The sequence below is a fragment of the Rhynchophorus ferrugineus genome, unplaced genomic scaffold (genome assembly GCF_030347505.1).
Source record: "Rhynchophorus ferrugineus isolate W39M unplaced genomic scaffold, kcgeb_rfMv2 rfM2, whole genome shotgun sequence".
In the NCBI taxonomy this organism is placed as follows: domain Eukaryota; kingdom Metazoa; phylum Arthropoda; class Insecta; order Coleoptera; family Curculionidae; genus Rhynchophorus; species Rhynchophorus ferrugineus.
Genome location: NW_027472581.1, coordinates 73,792,583 through 73,807,894, shown reverse-complemented (window position 1 = coordinate 73,807,894; position 15,312 = coordinate 73,792,583). Strand labels below are relative to the sequence as shown.

The 15,312-nt window shown below is 29.7% G+C and overlaps 1 protein-coding gene across 7 annotated transcripts in view; it reads right to left on the bottom strand.

Annotated features, from left to right (window-relative positions):
* The window catches only part of Vha100-1 (V-type ATPase subunit a family protein Vha100-1), a 30,703-nt gene extending 15,819 nt beyond the window's left edge, over positions 1 to 14,884 (bottom strand). For 2 of the 7 annotated variants that reach the window (XM_076394638.1, XM_076394641.1), the window contains exons 1-6: positions 14,815 to 14,884; positions 14,664 to 14,749; positions 14,452 to 14,601; positions 13,217 to 13,393; positions 13,029 to 13,157; positions 11,586 to 11,653 (exon numbers count right to left, since the gene is read on the bottom strand). In XM_076394638.1, coding sequence (XP_076250753.1) covers positions 11,586 to 11,653; positions 13,029 to 13,157; positions 13,217 to 13,393; positions 14,452 to 14,601; positions 14,664 to 14,732 — 593 coding nt within the window. In that variant the 5' untranslated portion in view covers positions 14,733 to 14,749; positions 14,815 to 14,884. Of the gene's footprint in view, positions 1 to 9,195; positions 9,306 to 11,585; positions 11,654 to 13,028; positions 13,158 to 13,216; positions 13,394 to 14,451; positions 14,750 to 14,814 lie in introns of those variants that run through there. The other 5 variants (XM_076394636.1, XM_076394639.1, XM_076394637.1 and 2 more) reach the window with 4 other exon arrangements.
* Positions 14,885 to 15,312: the final 428 nt, after the last annotated feature.

Sequence of the window (15,312 nt, the reverse complement as noted above, 5' to 3'; positions counted from 1 at the left end):
TCTCACCAGGTTATCATCCTCAACTAATTTAATTCTAATTCGGGATTTCCCATAGTTCATTCCATCGGTTGTCCACCTTTTTCTTAATGTAATAACATGTTTGTTTTTTACCGGTTGTTGATCTCTCATTGTAATTGCCTTCAAAATGGATCCGGTTTATTTAAGTTCTCGTTTTATATAAATAACAGTTTTAATTTTTACAAAACGCCTGACACTTAAAAAGAATTCGGTTGGCATCACATAAATGCGGAAACAATAAGTTTTCACAACATTGACTCAATGTGATGTACTTTGGATACGTTTTAGTGATGTTTCCTGGTAAAAAAATCCTTTGGTAAAATAAATTGTAAAAATATATAATTGAAAATGGAAAAAGCTTTTTATTTATTGTTATTGAACATTTTGTTTATTGAACAAATGACAATCGATATGGGCAATGTATGTGGAATAACTATATTAGCAGTTTCTAAATCCAAATTAAACCTGGTCTGGTCTTAGATTTTTTAGTTCAAACGCATCAGTTGTATTCTACAGTGATCTTTAGTGATGGTTTCATTCGGTTTGATCAATTTGTAATAAACCACATCCTACTGATTCTATCAAAGGTAGAACACACGTTTCATTCATTGACAGCGTTGGGGCATGATCCGGTTAGTACATGTGAGAAAATAAGCCTTTCGACGCTGGTCAGTTTCAACTTGCGCGGACTCAATGTACTTCAATATATATGTTGATTCATACCTCAATTATTGGCTTCGGGATTGGAATCCAGTTAATTGACTAAAACTGGTCAACATTTCGAAATCCTTATAGAATCTTCAGGGCGGGTGATCTGATATTGAAGCTCTCCCAATCTTATCTTTCTAACTTAGAGTTATCTTATTTAGACAAGCGTCTATCGTGACTGTGTGACCAACCGATGAGGATCGTGCTTGTTGGCTATGAATACAAAAAAGACGGAGGATGGTATGCCTGATAAAGTTGGTCTTATAGTCCTTGTTTTGTTAAGATTAGTTTAGTGTTTTTAAACATCAGATTCTCTTGATGATTGCTCTTAAAATAGCATTGTGTTGGGATTTGACTATATTAGACATTGTTGTGAAGTTTGAAACAGCTAAGTGTTAATCCACATCCAGTGTTTTTAGCCAAAGTTGAGTGAATCGTGTGTTTTTATTATCTTGCCATGTAGGAGCTATGTAGGTGCTCCAAAAGTCGCTAACTGACATTGTGCATGAATGATTTGAGGGTACGCCTTATATTTTGCAGAGATGACGTGAATCAATCACCAACATCTTAAGATTTAATTCTCTTAGGCTTTTTCTTGTTGGATTTTACGAAATCATAGTGAACACTTGTGAACACACCATCCCTGAAATTCAGTCAGATTTCTATGACGGAGTCATTGAAAGATGTATGCATATAAAAGTCTTTCAAAAAATGACTTTCTTTTGAAACAAGAATTTAGTTAATACCTCGCATGCAGCTTGCTACATTCCATTTCAAGATAGACTTGCTGTTATCGTATACGTTGTTATTGTAGACAATACATAAACAGTCCCATTAACGTTATTTTTTGGAAGACATCGAGAAGTTATTTAAAGACCTAATAGATGACTGTATATTGGTTTGTTACAAACCGGACGAAATTAATAAATGACAGCTTTGAAGGATGAAATTAATTGTCACACTAACATTATTTGTTATATTATTTAGAAAAAATAAATTATCAAATGCAGTCGACCATTTCATAGAGAAAAAAACAAATTAAGATATGACAAAGATACAAAAGCCACACAAAAATAAGCTCCTGTAGATTGTGGTAAAATAAAAAATATAAACGATAATAATACACCTAGCATGAACACTACAAATATAACTAACCTAGAAAGAGAGAGAGAGAGAGTCAGTACACTAGAATCTCAAAAAGCACTAGACTACATCTCATTCGGCAAGCTGGATATTAATTATTATTCAACTATTTTTTTTATTAGTATGTGCGCTGAATAGAAATGTTTAGTGGTTTTTAATAGTTCAGACTTCATGCAAGTAAATATGTTTGTAATTAACTAAAGATACATACATACAGATGGTTGTATTATGTGGTGGTGTTAAGTTTTTATAGTAATTCGTTTCTGAATGATTAACATTTTGTGACACATTATGTGTAACTTTATCCACATTCACTTTTAAATTATTTTGTTTACTTAAACATTAAGTAGAGATAAAAATTATGTACATGTATTATGTAAATATATAAATATATGTGTCATTACAATTAATGAAGATTAAATTATGTAGAAAAAACGAGAAATTAGAGAGGTGAAAAGAAAGAATAGTGGAATAGAGACAGGGGAGGGGAGAACATTGTTTTCATGATTTTAGCAGTTTTTAATTTTAATGTTTTGTTTACATATTAAATAAATATTAAAAGCTTATATATTGCAAAAATATGCCACAAATTATGGTAGTTAAAGAATCTTAGAAGTATACAAGATTCAATGAGTTGATGAGAAACGATGGAGCAAAATATATTAAGGATTTTTAGCAACTTTAGCGTATTATTGGCTTTACAAAATACCAACACAAACAAATTTGTTAAATATAGCGAGAGATGAATGACTATGACGAATATTTTTAGAAATTAATACAATGTTTATAAAGTCCAATAGAGAGAGAGGGAGATAGAGAGAGGAGAGGGAGAGGGAGATAGAGAGAGGAGAGGGAGATAGAGGGAGGAGAGGGAAAGGAGAGGAGATATAGAGGAGAGGGGGTAGAGAGAGGAGAGGGAGATAGGATCACATAATCCTCTTCCTCTATGCAAAATTCTTTACGAACTTTTACACAGACATTTAGATTTAGTAACAATTAAGCTGGCAAATTTGAAAGATAGCGAAAGGTTGCATCTGTTTGGTGAACCAAATATATTATGCATATATACTTTGCAAGTGTCCTTAGTTAAATCAAATCATGAAATAAAGAGGCAAAATGTTCTCGATGATTTAAATCAGTATGGACTAGCAACGTTATTTATTACATAGACAATTCAACACCAGGGGATCCGGGATTCCTTGTCGGTGTATGTGTTCTCGACTCCGATTTCAATATGATTTAAAATTTGTTAGGGGACAATTCAGATGCACTTGGAGGTGGGCTGATACCTTTAGTCCCCTCGAATTAGTTATAATAATACAACCCTAACAACATAATGGATTCCTCGAAATATATCAGAAGAGGAAGATAAATATAATTTTATTGTGGGAATCACAAGACACTATGTGATCTTAGTTTTTTTTTATCATACAGCGAAATATTTGGTAATAAAAGACGAAAAAAGTACTTAAAGGTTATGCAAAACACATGCATACGTGTCATTAAATCCTATATTATGTTTTGAATTAAGTAATGGATATCGAAAATGCAATTTTGAGTGATCCATAGTAAATCGCTCAATAATAGGATGTGGAAAACCTTTATTCTATGTAGAGAAATGTCAAAACCATCGACTTTAGTAGTTGAGTTAAGTTGTGTAAGAATTGTTTACATTTATACTTCGCTCTTTCACACGCAGATATTGCTGTGTGACACCGCAGCACATAATTAAAATATTTCTGATATATGATTATTGTATCAGTCTGATAGTACTTAATTCTTATGTTGAAAATTAAAAAACATTTTCTTATTTCTCAACTTCTTATTGTTTTAATAATAATGTAAGTTTTAATAATAATGTTCAGATGAACAAGATAGCAACATGTATTATTAATAGAGGTGTTTTGATAGTAAGATAAAAACCTATAGTTAAATCAGGATAATATATAGCAAAAGCCAGGATAAGAGATATATTTGATACCAGAATGGAGAGAAAAAAAAAATAAGAAGAAAGTTTTGTTAATTAAGTTTTTACTATTTTATAGGAAATGAGTATCTTGAACCTTAAAGTTGTACAGTTTTATATGTATTTTTGAGTAGTTTGATGGAACAAAATGTTCAATATAAATGTCGCAACAAGATTTAGTGAGAATCTCATATTTGAATTAACAGAGGTGTCTTCATATTAAAATAATACCATACAGCTAAATCAGGATAATATATAGCGAAAGCCAAGGTAAGAGATGTATTTGATAATAATGGAGAGAACAAAAAAAAAATAAGAAGAAAGTTTTGTTAATTAATTTTTTACTATTTTATTGGAAATGAGTATCTGGAATCCTAACTTGTACGCTTTTATATGTATTCTTGAGTGGTTTGCTGACACATGATGTTCAATATAAATGTTAAAGATAACAACATGGTTTAGTGAGAAATTCATACTAAAAGTTATGAATATTAAAAAACGGGTCATCTAGAATGTGGTATGTTATCATCGGTTATTAACATGCGTCACTAATTATCTAAAACAACGTCTTTATTCTGTTACGTATAAAAAATGATGTTCGAAAAGAGCCGACGACATCGGTGGCACTTAAGTGTGTGTAATTTCAAGTATTTTGTCGATTACCACTTTTTACAGACGCGATCTACGTAGAACATGCAAGCGCCGATGTGTGTATACACGTTTTCAGTCTAATTTTAGTCTGCACACATCTGATTTGTTTTGGACGAAATCAAAACTGAAAGGCTCAGATATTTTTACACCCAACACACATTGAACAGCGGGCGTTTGTTAGATTAGCGAATTTTTACGACCTCTACTACCTTATGCTACGAACTGAAAATCGCAATTTACCGTGAAGAACCTCTTTAGAAATGGTCAAGTATAAGGTCATACTTTTTCGAAATATATGGATATTTCAATCGACTCAGTATTATTATATTATTGCTAGTCAATGAGTAAAAAGTTTGGGTACATCCTGCTCACAAATTATTTATTTTTATAAGACTACAAATTCTGTATACACATTTCTTAAGTATTATAATATAATACTGCGGTTACGGTGATTGCTTTTGCTCATCAAAAACAATAAGTATTCGACATTATTTATGTGTTTATTGTAGTACTATGGCCTTCCAAAATATATATTGTATACATGGATATGTAAAGCGATATTTAAAATCGTAAAAGGTATTCCTATTTTTTGGATCAATGGACTTTTTTTGCTTATCAATATAAAAAACCTTTTTAGTTAAGAACGATCGATTCTTGATATGTAATATAAATGTGATAGTTCATGAAATAAGAATGTAAACTGATCATTTTAATACCCAAGGAATCAATGCTTACCCGATCTTCAATGAATTTTCGCCAACCTTCATAAAATTTATCCTTAAGAAAACTACCGAAACGCTTTAAGTTAGCAAAAACTATTGCCACACTATTTGTGTTTAATTGTTAAAAGGCGAATTAAGTTTATCGGTGCACTCTTAAATTAATCTGCACTGAAAGTTAAGTTAAACCATTAGAAAAAAAACGAGTAAATACAGGGCTTAAAATTACTCAAGACTCATATTATTTCTGAATATTACTAATTTCCAAAATTTGAAAATTGTATTTCTTTTTGCAAATAGAAGTTTTAATGAAATTTCTTTTATTTTCAAAATAGTGAATAAAAATTATTTCGTCTTAATTAAGTTTTTTTTCGAGACTTTCTACCACGAAAATCAATTATTGACTGAAGTTCTGAATTTAAAAATGTGTTTACAATTTTATACAAACATTTCTGTTATACTAAAAACTTATTAAGTCATATGGTTAATTTTATTTTAAGTTCAAGTATATAATAGAAACGACACTTTTCTTGTAAACGTTATATTAGACTTTTTATGTATTATGGTCAGTTTTCATGTTAAAGAGACATTTAATGAGAAAAATACATAACATATACTTTACATATACATAACATATACATATACATTGATACAGTTAGTCAAAATATTTTCCATTATTTTTTACTAACTTTTTTTCATCTTTTGTGCAACGATACGGTGGAGAAAGAACGACGTTCATTTAGCAGTGATACAAAAATCGATCTATTTTCAGAGTTCTTCAGTATTTTCAAACCTTGTGTCAAGCCGTGTTGAATCGACCTGAATAAGTGGCAACTAGAAGGCACTATGTATATTGGGTACGACAGAACTTCTCATTCGAATTGCAACATCGGCCGAGTGTTGTCATATCTCTCATATTTCCTATTGAATATTTTCCATCGTCTGTAAATATTTGGGAGCTGTTGACCCAAGAACTGTCAAGTTGTCTGAAAGTTTTAGATGGGCTTACATCGAATAATTCTTAAACTTCACTGTCTTGGAAGTTTTTTGGTCTTCTATAACACTGATATTATGATGAACTTACCGCTTTTAAATAATTTCAACCAAAAGCGACAAACGGTATAGGACTGAGCAGAGTTGGTTAAAGATGTTTTCAAATAAAACAACAAAAGTAATAAATGTTGAAAATGCAATTTTGAGCGTTCCATGATTAGTGTCTGTATACAAATATACGTTCTGATCTATTGCTTAACAGTTGTTTAATTGATCCTTTGCATTTTCACCAATAGATATCGCTGTTTAATATAGCATCTAGCATCTAACCAACACAATTGAAATATTAAAAGCAACCCTTGTAATATACAATATAAAACAAATATAATGTGGATCATTATATTTGGATAAGATACACGATGACTTAAGATATACGAAGACACCTTATGCCCAATACTATGTGTATTAACAGATTAATTTATATAATCTCTGATAAATATTGAACGTTTACTTTCATTCATCTTACTTCAAACCAAGATATTCTGGTAATATATTTGGATATTATAACTTCTTCAATTATGATTTAATCTTATATTTCAACAGAAACATTTTTTAGCAGATGGTTTTGCCATCTTTTGTTGCCTATTCACTACATTCATAAAACTAAGTCTTAAATGGAATCTATATTATACTAATTTAATTCAAATATTCCAAACAGACATACCCAGACTTTTTGACTATATAATAATAAAAATACATTATTTACTGAAGTAAAAATCACTCAAATTTTTTAATCAATTTCCAAACTGTCATAAAATAGTTGACATTTCTTTCCGAAAAAAAGTATAGTACGTTTGAAATAGTTTCTTTGATTCTTGAAGCGATTCCAATTCATAGCACAACAACAAATAAACGATATTTAAGTTGTATGTTTAAGTACGATATTGTACAACATCGATACAACGACCTTGCCTTAGTGTTTCCCCATAAACAATTGTATCGGCCATCATGAATGAATGCTGCAAAAACGACAAAAAACCTTTTATATGTCCAAAAATCAATTAAATTAAATAATTACAACCCACTGTTATTCAGTTGCAAATAAAACGGTTTTAAGCCTGTATTAGTAGATTAATGTTACACAGACACAGAAAAGATAACCATTCAAGCCCGTGATGTCACGTCAAAGATAACGGGAGACTGATTCCGAGAAAGCATTGAGTTCTATGTTCGATTATCGAACTGTGGTTACTATTAGCGACCCCTAATTTAAAGTTTTATCAAAATTGTCTTTAATGGCTACTAGAATTATAACATTTTAAAATAATTATAATTAAGGGTTTACATTAGTCTGAACATGTTACCAAAATGGTGCTAATTTTTTTACCTATTGTTTATTATGTTTAATCCATATCGGATCTCTGTTTAAGGCGTGCTGTGAACCACATACTGTAATCGAGCTGACATGACCTTATATTTTTTCTATAAACAAACACAAAATATATATAACTATTTTATAAGTATTATTAAAAGTTAGGGCTGAATTATTATCTATTTTTTAACATAATATGCTGTTGTTAATATATCAATAATATTTTTAGAGATGTGCGAGGTTCGAAATTCATTGTTAGCGCAGATCGCAAGAAAAAAATCAGTTTGTATTAATAAATATGTTCGCTTTGTATGTATTTTTTATTTACCTCTATTACTTCAATCAAATAAACAAAATAAAAAAAATGGACACCGGTCACTAAAGAGCCCATAAGTTTTAATATTGAGTGGCCAACTCAATTTAAGTTTGTATTATATATACCTCTGCCGTTGAAATAAAGATAAAACATTAGTTTTATTATCGCTAGATGGTGCTTGGTACATATTATTAATAAGTGTATATCATTGCAATTTATGAATACCTGCTTCTTTAAAACGTTGGGTGTATTGATTTAATCAGAAAAGTCCTAATTTTGAAAAACATGCAAACCCTTAAAAAGTTTTCTTTAATCACTTTACTGAACTTTCTATATATGAAATAACAACAAAATAATGAAATTATATATGATTTTTTTAAACATACAAATATCCCCAACCGTTGTTAAACATTATTATGATTATATACCCAACCACATAATAATATACAAGTTTTAATTACAATCATTTGTTCATTAATAAAACATTGATTAAAAAACCGGATATCGTGTATTATTGGTGATCTAAATTCGACATGTAACTAATTAAAACTATCGCAATAGAAAACTATCAATTGTTTTGCAATAAGGCTGAATGGCGAAAATTAGAATTCTATTCTTTCCACGACATTTTTTCGAAAGCAAAAGAACATACGATTACACCAGTGGTTATTTATTGCTTATCAATAAATAAACGACGAGCTTGATATATTGCAATTGTATAAAACATTAAAAACCAGTGATTAGGGCCGATGTATTTATTATACCAATATAGATATTTCCTCTCAAATAACTTAATTCGCGTTTAATCTATGTTAAGTAATCTAGGTTGACAAGTTTATACACATTTCGATAAATTAATGTTAAATAACTGGTTATCTTGTATAAATATGTCGATAGTGGCTTATACATCGAAATAATTGGTGATGCGAACACAACATTGTGACTATAGTTTAATACCTTCATATCCAAACATGATAAGGACACAATATAAAAATGAAATTCGGATATTCAATCTATTTGAATTAAAAAAAAATCATGGTAAAACAATGTTCAGTATATCTTTTTGTAATAATTATCAAGAGATAGTCGACAATAATCCTATTTCGTTATATAATTTCGTTACCTTCATACCCTTATTCGTTATAATCCTATATATTTAAATGAAAAAATTGAAACATTGCTATAAACTATCAACAAAAATCACTGGTTTTTAAACTTCATTACGTTTAATGAAAATATTGAAGACATTTTGGTGTAACCTACAACGTAACAGTACTTTATTACTTTGGCTGAAAATAGGCACACTAACCCTAGCTTAAGGGCCTGACCGCCCGCCCGTAGGCCCTCTTCGCCCAACAGAGTGACTTGTTCTTCTTCACGTGACGGATCAGCCATCTGGACAGAGGCTTGGTGTTCAGCCTGGCAACACATCGCAAAAAGCCCCCGAAGGTTCGAGGGTATAGAAAACAAAACAAAACAAAAAAAAACACACAAAAAGAACGAACCCAAAAATAAGAAAAACCAAAACGCCACCCTTGCGAGTTAGTTCATCAAGACTATTCATTGGCTCAAGCTTGGACATCGTCGTTAGTGATCGGGTAGATAAGCTTGCTGGACGATCATGTAAACTGGATTATGGGAACACTTGAAATTATTTTGCAACTAAAATCAGTTCTCTAAACAAATTATTTGGACAAGTAAGGATCATTTTAGAGCAGCATTAAAATTGTTATATTTTAGTTTTTACTAATATCAGGAATGTAAAAGCAAAATATTTTAAATACAAATAACAGCTGTTCAACATTAACTGAAAGGATTTTCCACAAAATATCAGTATGATATTTAAATATGCTGTAAACAGATTGTTCAAAAAGTTTCCAACAAAGCATCACTTCTTTTGGGTTTCAACGGGAATTTTGCTGGATGTAAAAATTCCTGAGAAAAGACACAGGCCATAGAAGAAAACACATTGAAACATCCTATTGACCAAACATACCTGCCTTTAAATTTGGCTTTTTCCATATGTAAGAAATGTATGCATAGAGAACCACTTTTATCAAAATAATATATAGTTCCACAGATTTTTAGAATTTCACAAGGCAAATGTACGTTCAGGGAAATCATATGGAAAAATATTCTTAAATATAATATACTTATTATATCTATAATATATTTCAAAATACAGATAATATTGAACAACCTAGTATCTGAGTGATTATATTAAGAAATTATTCCTAGAAATAACTAATGAAAATCTGATACAAATAAACAATCCTCTTTAATAAAGCTTGATTTAAACACGAAAATCCGAATATTTCTAATGAATCTTATCGAAGCCAAATAAATGACATTTGTCGAGGTATATGCCCAAATAATTAGTCACAGTCAATTAAATCACGTCTGGTGTCTTCTGTTCAAAGCATGCTCGTGTAACCAGTCCACATGTGTCGTCAATATGTATTTGAAGCATCAAACTTATTAATTGTTAATTAGGACACAGTGTTAGAATATAAAAGCTGAGTAATTGTTATATATTAGTGCTTTTTAATAATTAAACAAGCATAGTTGGCTAAATAAGCGAAAATGACAAGTGACCTAATCACGATATTGTATACATGATACAACACAATCACATAATGATGATATATGAGTACTTAAATGTTGGTCGATAAAAATAGTTTCATTATAGCCTAAATCCACTAGCATCCATATATTGGTAATATAGATTATAAATTATTGATTACAATATGAGTAATATGAGTAAATATATATTTATGGATGTTATTACCGAAATAATAGGCGCACGAGAATATTTGTTTTAGTACTTATAAATATATGGATAGATTATATTATATAAATTAAAGTTAAGAGAAAATTACATCACATTAGAGAAGATGATAAATTATATGAACTATATGAAATTAAATAAAGGGTTTAAAGTTATAACATTCAAACTTGGAATTTGTTTAATCATTTTTTACATCATTCTGGCGATTTTGATGTTATTTCAATATTATGTTAAGTTAAAAACAGATGATAGAAGGGGTCTGTTCCAATATTCACATACTTTAATGTTTATTTAATTATATTATAGTGGTGGTTCTTCTTAGATTAAACTCATTACTATTTACAAAAATAATTTAAAATGTGTCAATTTTATGAATCTAAACTTCTCTTAAAATCAGACCAGTCGTTTTTTTTGTACATATTCGATGTTGTTAAGCACATTAACCCATAACTAATGCTTTTCACTGAAACCCATAGTGATATCCTTCACCAAAGAATAAAATAGAACTAAAACCACCCACAATTAAAGAGAAAAACAAAAACAAAACAAATTTTAAAAATAAAATTATAATACTGCAATGTGATACCAGGCTGGTACTATAGCAATATCATTCCTATTTTAAAACCTATCTGAAATAGCTCTATATCAGATAAAAACATTAAATCAGTACTAATAATAAATATTAAGCATTTGACCAGGTTGGGTCAACAGTTACCTCATGTTAATGGATTCAGTGGTTATCAAAATAACAAGGGAGTGGAGAGAAATAAACGTTCGTATTGTAAATAAAACAAAACGGAACCAAACCAGAAAGCATGCAATGTAAGATGCTGTATTTAGAGAAAAAATAAAACGTATGTTAGATTGGGGTCAAAAAACCATAGCTCTTAATCAAACCTTGAACAACTTACAAAAATATGAAATGCTGCGTTATTTGCTCACTTTCGGTTTGTTCCTGATTGGAGTTCGAGAACTGATCCTAAGATTGATACAAAAAAATAAAATTAAACAAGACTATATAAAATGTACACTATCATCAAAAAGCTCTTGCTAATACCTAACGTTTTCTACTCAATATTGAGACCCTCAGAGTATTATTGCTAATTTATATAAATATGTGAATGTAAAGACTATATAGCCAGAAATGTAAAAATGAAATGAAGATTTCTATATTTAATGAAAGTCTCAGAGTGCAATAATATAGTTGTCCACTACATAACGTCTCGTTGGTCATTCCATTATAAATATACAAAAGTATGAACATTTTAGCACGAACCAATACTGTTAGTTACATTAATTCAAACTAAAGCACTAATATTGAAGCGTTAGGTCCAAAATTCTAACTTTTTCAAACAACTTGTAATTATTAAATGGCGAAGGAATTTTGTTTTGCATAACATTAACGAATAGATGTGTGAGAAATTGAAAGTCTCAAAAAAGATTCATGGAATTAATTAGTGAAGCTAAACCAATTGATATTAAAGATGAGCACCAGCTAAAATGTATGTAGTTCTTGGAGAATCCCCATGCATTATAAAATATAAACCAGTTCTAAGAATATTTAAAATACCCAATATATCTTTTGTGTCCGGTTCGGTTTAAATAAACATTTTCATCAACACACAAAGTGCCTAAAAACTTTTCAATGATAGTGTATATATACAATATGCCCAAAAATAAAAATATTCTTCATTATTATTCCAGTTAATGTGACACTTACCTATACTGCATTAATAGAATATTGATAATGCATTATAAATTATGACTTAATACATATTTAAATTATCAAGTTTGTTTTAAACAGGGTATGTTAATAGCCAATTCCTACCCTATATAACAATGATATTTAATGTATCAAAAACTGAAGTTTTAATTTGTGAAAAACGTAAAGAAAGGTTATATACAATAGATACTTATGATGAAAGAATTATTAAAACAGTTATGGACTGACGAAAAGTTAATCAAGAAAAGAACTATAACATACCCTATAGAGTGCACATTTGATAGTGTAATAATAGAAACTGAAACAAAATTTTACTGAAAACTCCAACCAAGTTAAATAACAAGATATAAGATTAATTACGAAGTAAAATACAGCATCTTACAATTAAGTGAATGTTAAAAATAAAGTTTTGGGCAAGTTTGAACATTGGCATTCTGAAAGAAAATCTGTTCAATTTGTTCCGAAATAAGATAAATGAAATTTGGTTCAAGTAAACCTAAATAGCCTGATCTTAATTTGATCTTACTCAAACCAAATTTTTTAGGAATACATTTAAATATATAAATTATTTATATAATCATGCTAGGTGAACAATCTTTACAACATAATTTTGATTCTATAATTGACATACCTCGTCGAAGAATACTTGAGTCTTACGTAGGATCTGCTTAAGTTCCGTGAGCTCCAGAAAATTTTTCTTTAGGGCTTCTGCGTTTTGGTTTACTTCACGAAGTTCGTTTTCCAACTTCTCAAAGGTTGCCTGTAAGAAAATCATTCCATGTATATATCTATGGATAGTGTTTATCTCAGTGGATGTACCTCTAAATCGATCATTTCTCTGGGCTGAGGGGCCTCTGGATTTTCGCCTGTATCCAACATAGGAATACCATCCTTTTTGATCTCCTTTTCCAAATAACGTAGTTTTCTTTCCATTTCATCACATCTTCGAACCTCATTAACGAATTTTCTTTGAAATACGTTAACATCTGGGTTCAACTGAAAATAGAGAAATGCATTGTGTAACATATTATGATAATTTAGGCATATACAATATATTCCAATGATATATAACTCAATTACAAATTATGCAATACATGATTTTCTTTTAGGCGTGGCCATATAAAAGATTTTATGGTATGTTACTTTTTATAGTTCATCTTATAAAAATATATTACACTCATGTCTTTGACGCAAATTTAATTCAAATCCAATTTATTTAAAATAGATATCTGAAATAATCAACTTGTGATTCATTAAGTGCTTTTTCGAATGTTATTCTTGATATTACCGAAATTTTGAAACTTCTCTAATATAGATGTTATCAATACAATTAATGCGGACGAAAATGAATGATTTTAGTATATTTTATGTACTATTATTTTAATATTTTTCCTTTTATGTTATTACCATGGTAATTCAGTGGGTTAAAATATGTAATATACATTAGTTTTTATTATAAATTAACAAGAAATATTAAAATCAATACTCAACTATTTTGCCTATTATGTTTTAGTAATTGTAAACGTATAAAACAATTATGTTAATACGAAAGATATATTTTAATTTTAAAATGATAATTACATGTTTAATTAAAATTTTTATAGAAAAAATTGAAGTGTTTTCCACTATTATCACCGAATTTAGAAAACCATTTGAAGTTTTGTAATAATTTTACTTGGATTGCCGTAATTTCAGAAAAAAAACACGATAAAACGCCTAGTATTTGTTTTAAATTTTAAAAGATTTAATAATAGTAAAGGTTTAACATATTGTTAACCAAAGACAAAGAGACAGCGGATGTATAATTATATGTTTTTTATTAAAGTTAAGGCTCTTAACATGGGTTTTATGCTGGAATAGGTCGTGGCAGAGTCCAATAGTTATGCTTTCTAGGAATTTAAAAAATCACTCGTGCCATCAGCATAGATATATACCAAATATCTAGAATATATTAAAATAAACCATTGGCATTTTATCAGGTCGATACTACCCAGACTATTAAATGGTTCTCGTACATTTCAATAGGTTTTTATAATTAGAATTGCGGTACTTACGTCTCTGAACTGGACAAGTCCCAGTTCACCCAATTCGGATACACAGGCATAAGCTGCTTCGCTTTGAAGAAATAGCTGACATAGTGTCATTTCCGCACTGCGGAACAACGAACCCATGGCGACAGCCTTTTTCGACACTTCACTTTTTAACTAAAACAATACAATGGAATATTGAAAACGATTTCTCTTTAGCACTGTCCCTGGTCACATACACCCCCCAGAGAATCCAACACGAATGACAGCGGCTGCGGCATAGATCGATCGTTTGTTGTATTGGACATGCGTAGAAGTAGAAAACCTTAAAAATGCCAAAAAAATATTTTTACATTGCCAAATATGTCACCACAACTTAATACTTAATACCTGAATATGTTTAAAATCTGAAAACAATCTGAATATAATTATTACAGTATAATTTTAGTGGACAACTGTTAGTTTATTTAATTATAATGTCTAGATTTCTACATTTATTGAGGCGTTTTAGAAATCTTGCCAAAAGATGTCGTCAAATCAAATTCAAATGGCTATGTCTACAAATGAATATAGGCAACCAATAATATACTGTTATATACCCATATTTATTTAAATTCAGAATTTTATATTTTTTTATTAATTTATGCACTGTACGTATGTTTGGATACTATTAGCTTTTACAGTATTTAGATTTCACAGGCCACTGGCACTGGCCAAGTTTCCATTTTCAAATGATTAAAAAAATGTCAATACCTATACCCTGAGTGGAATACGAACTTTCCGTTATCGCAGCACCGTGTTAGAAAGACAATAACATTTTTAATATTGTAATAGCAAGTCATTGAATGGAAAGTTGGAAGAAATCCCAAGGGAAAAATGTCTAAAGAT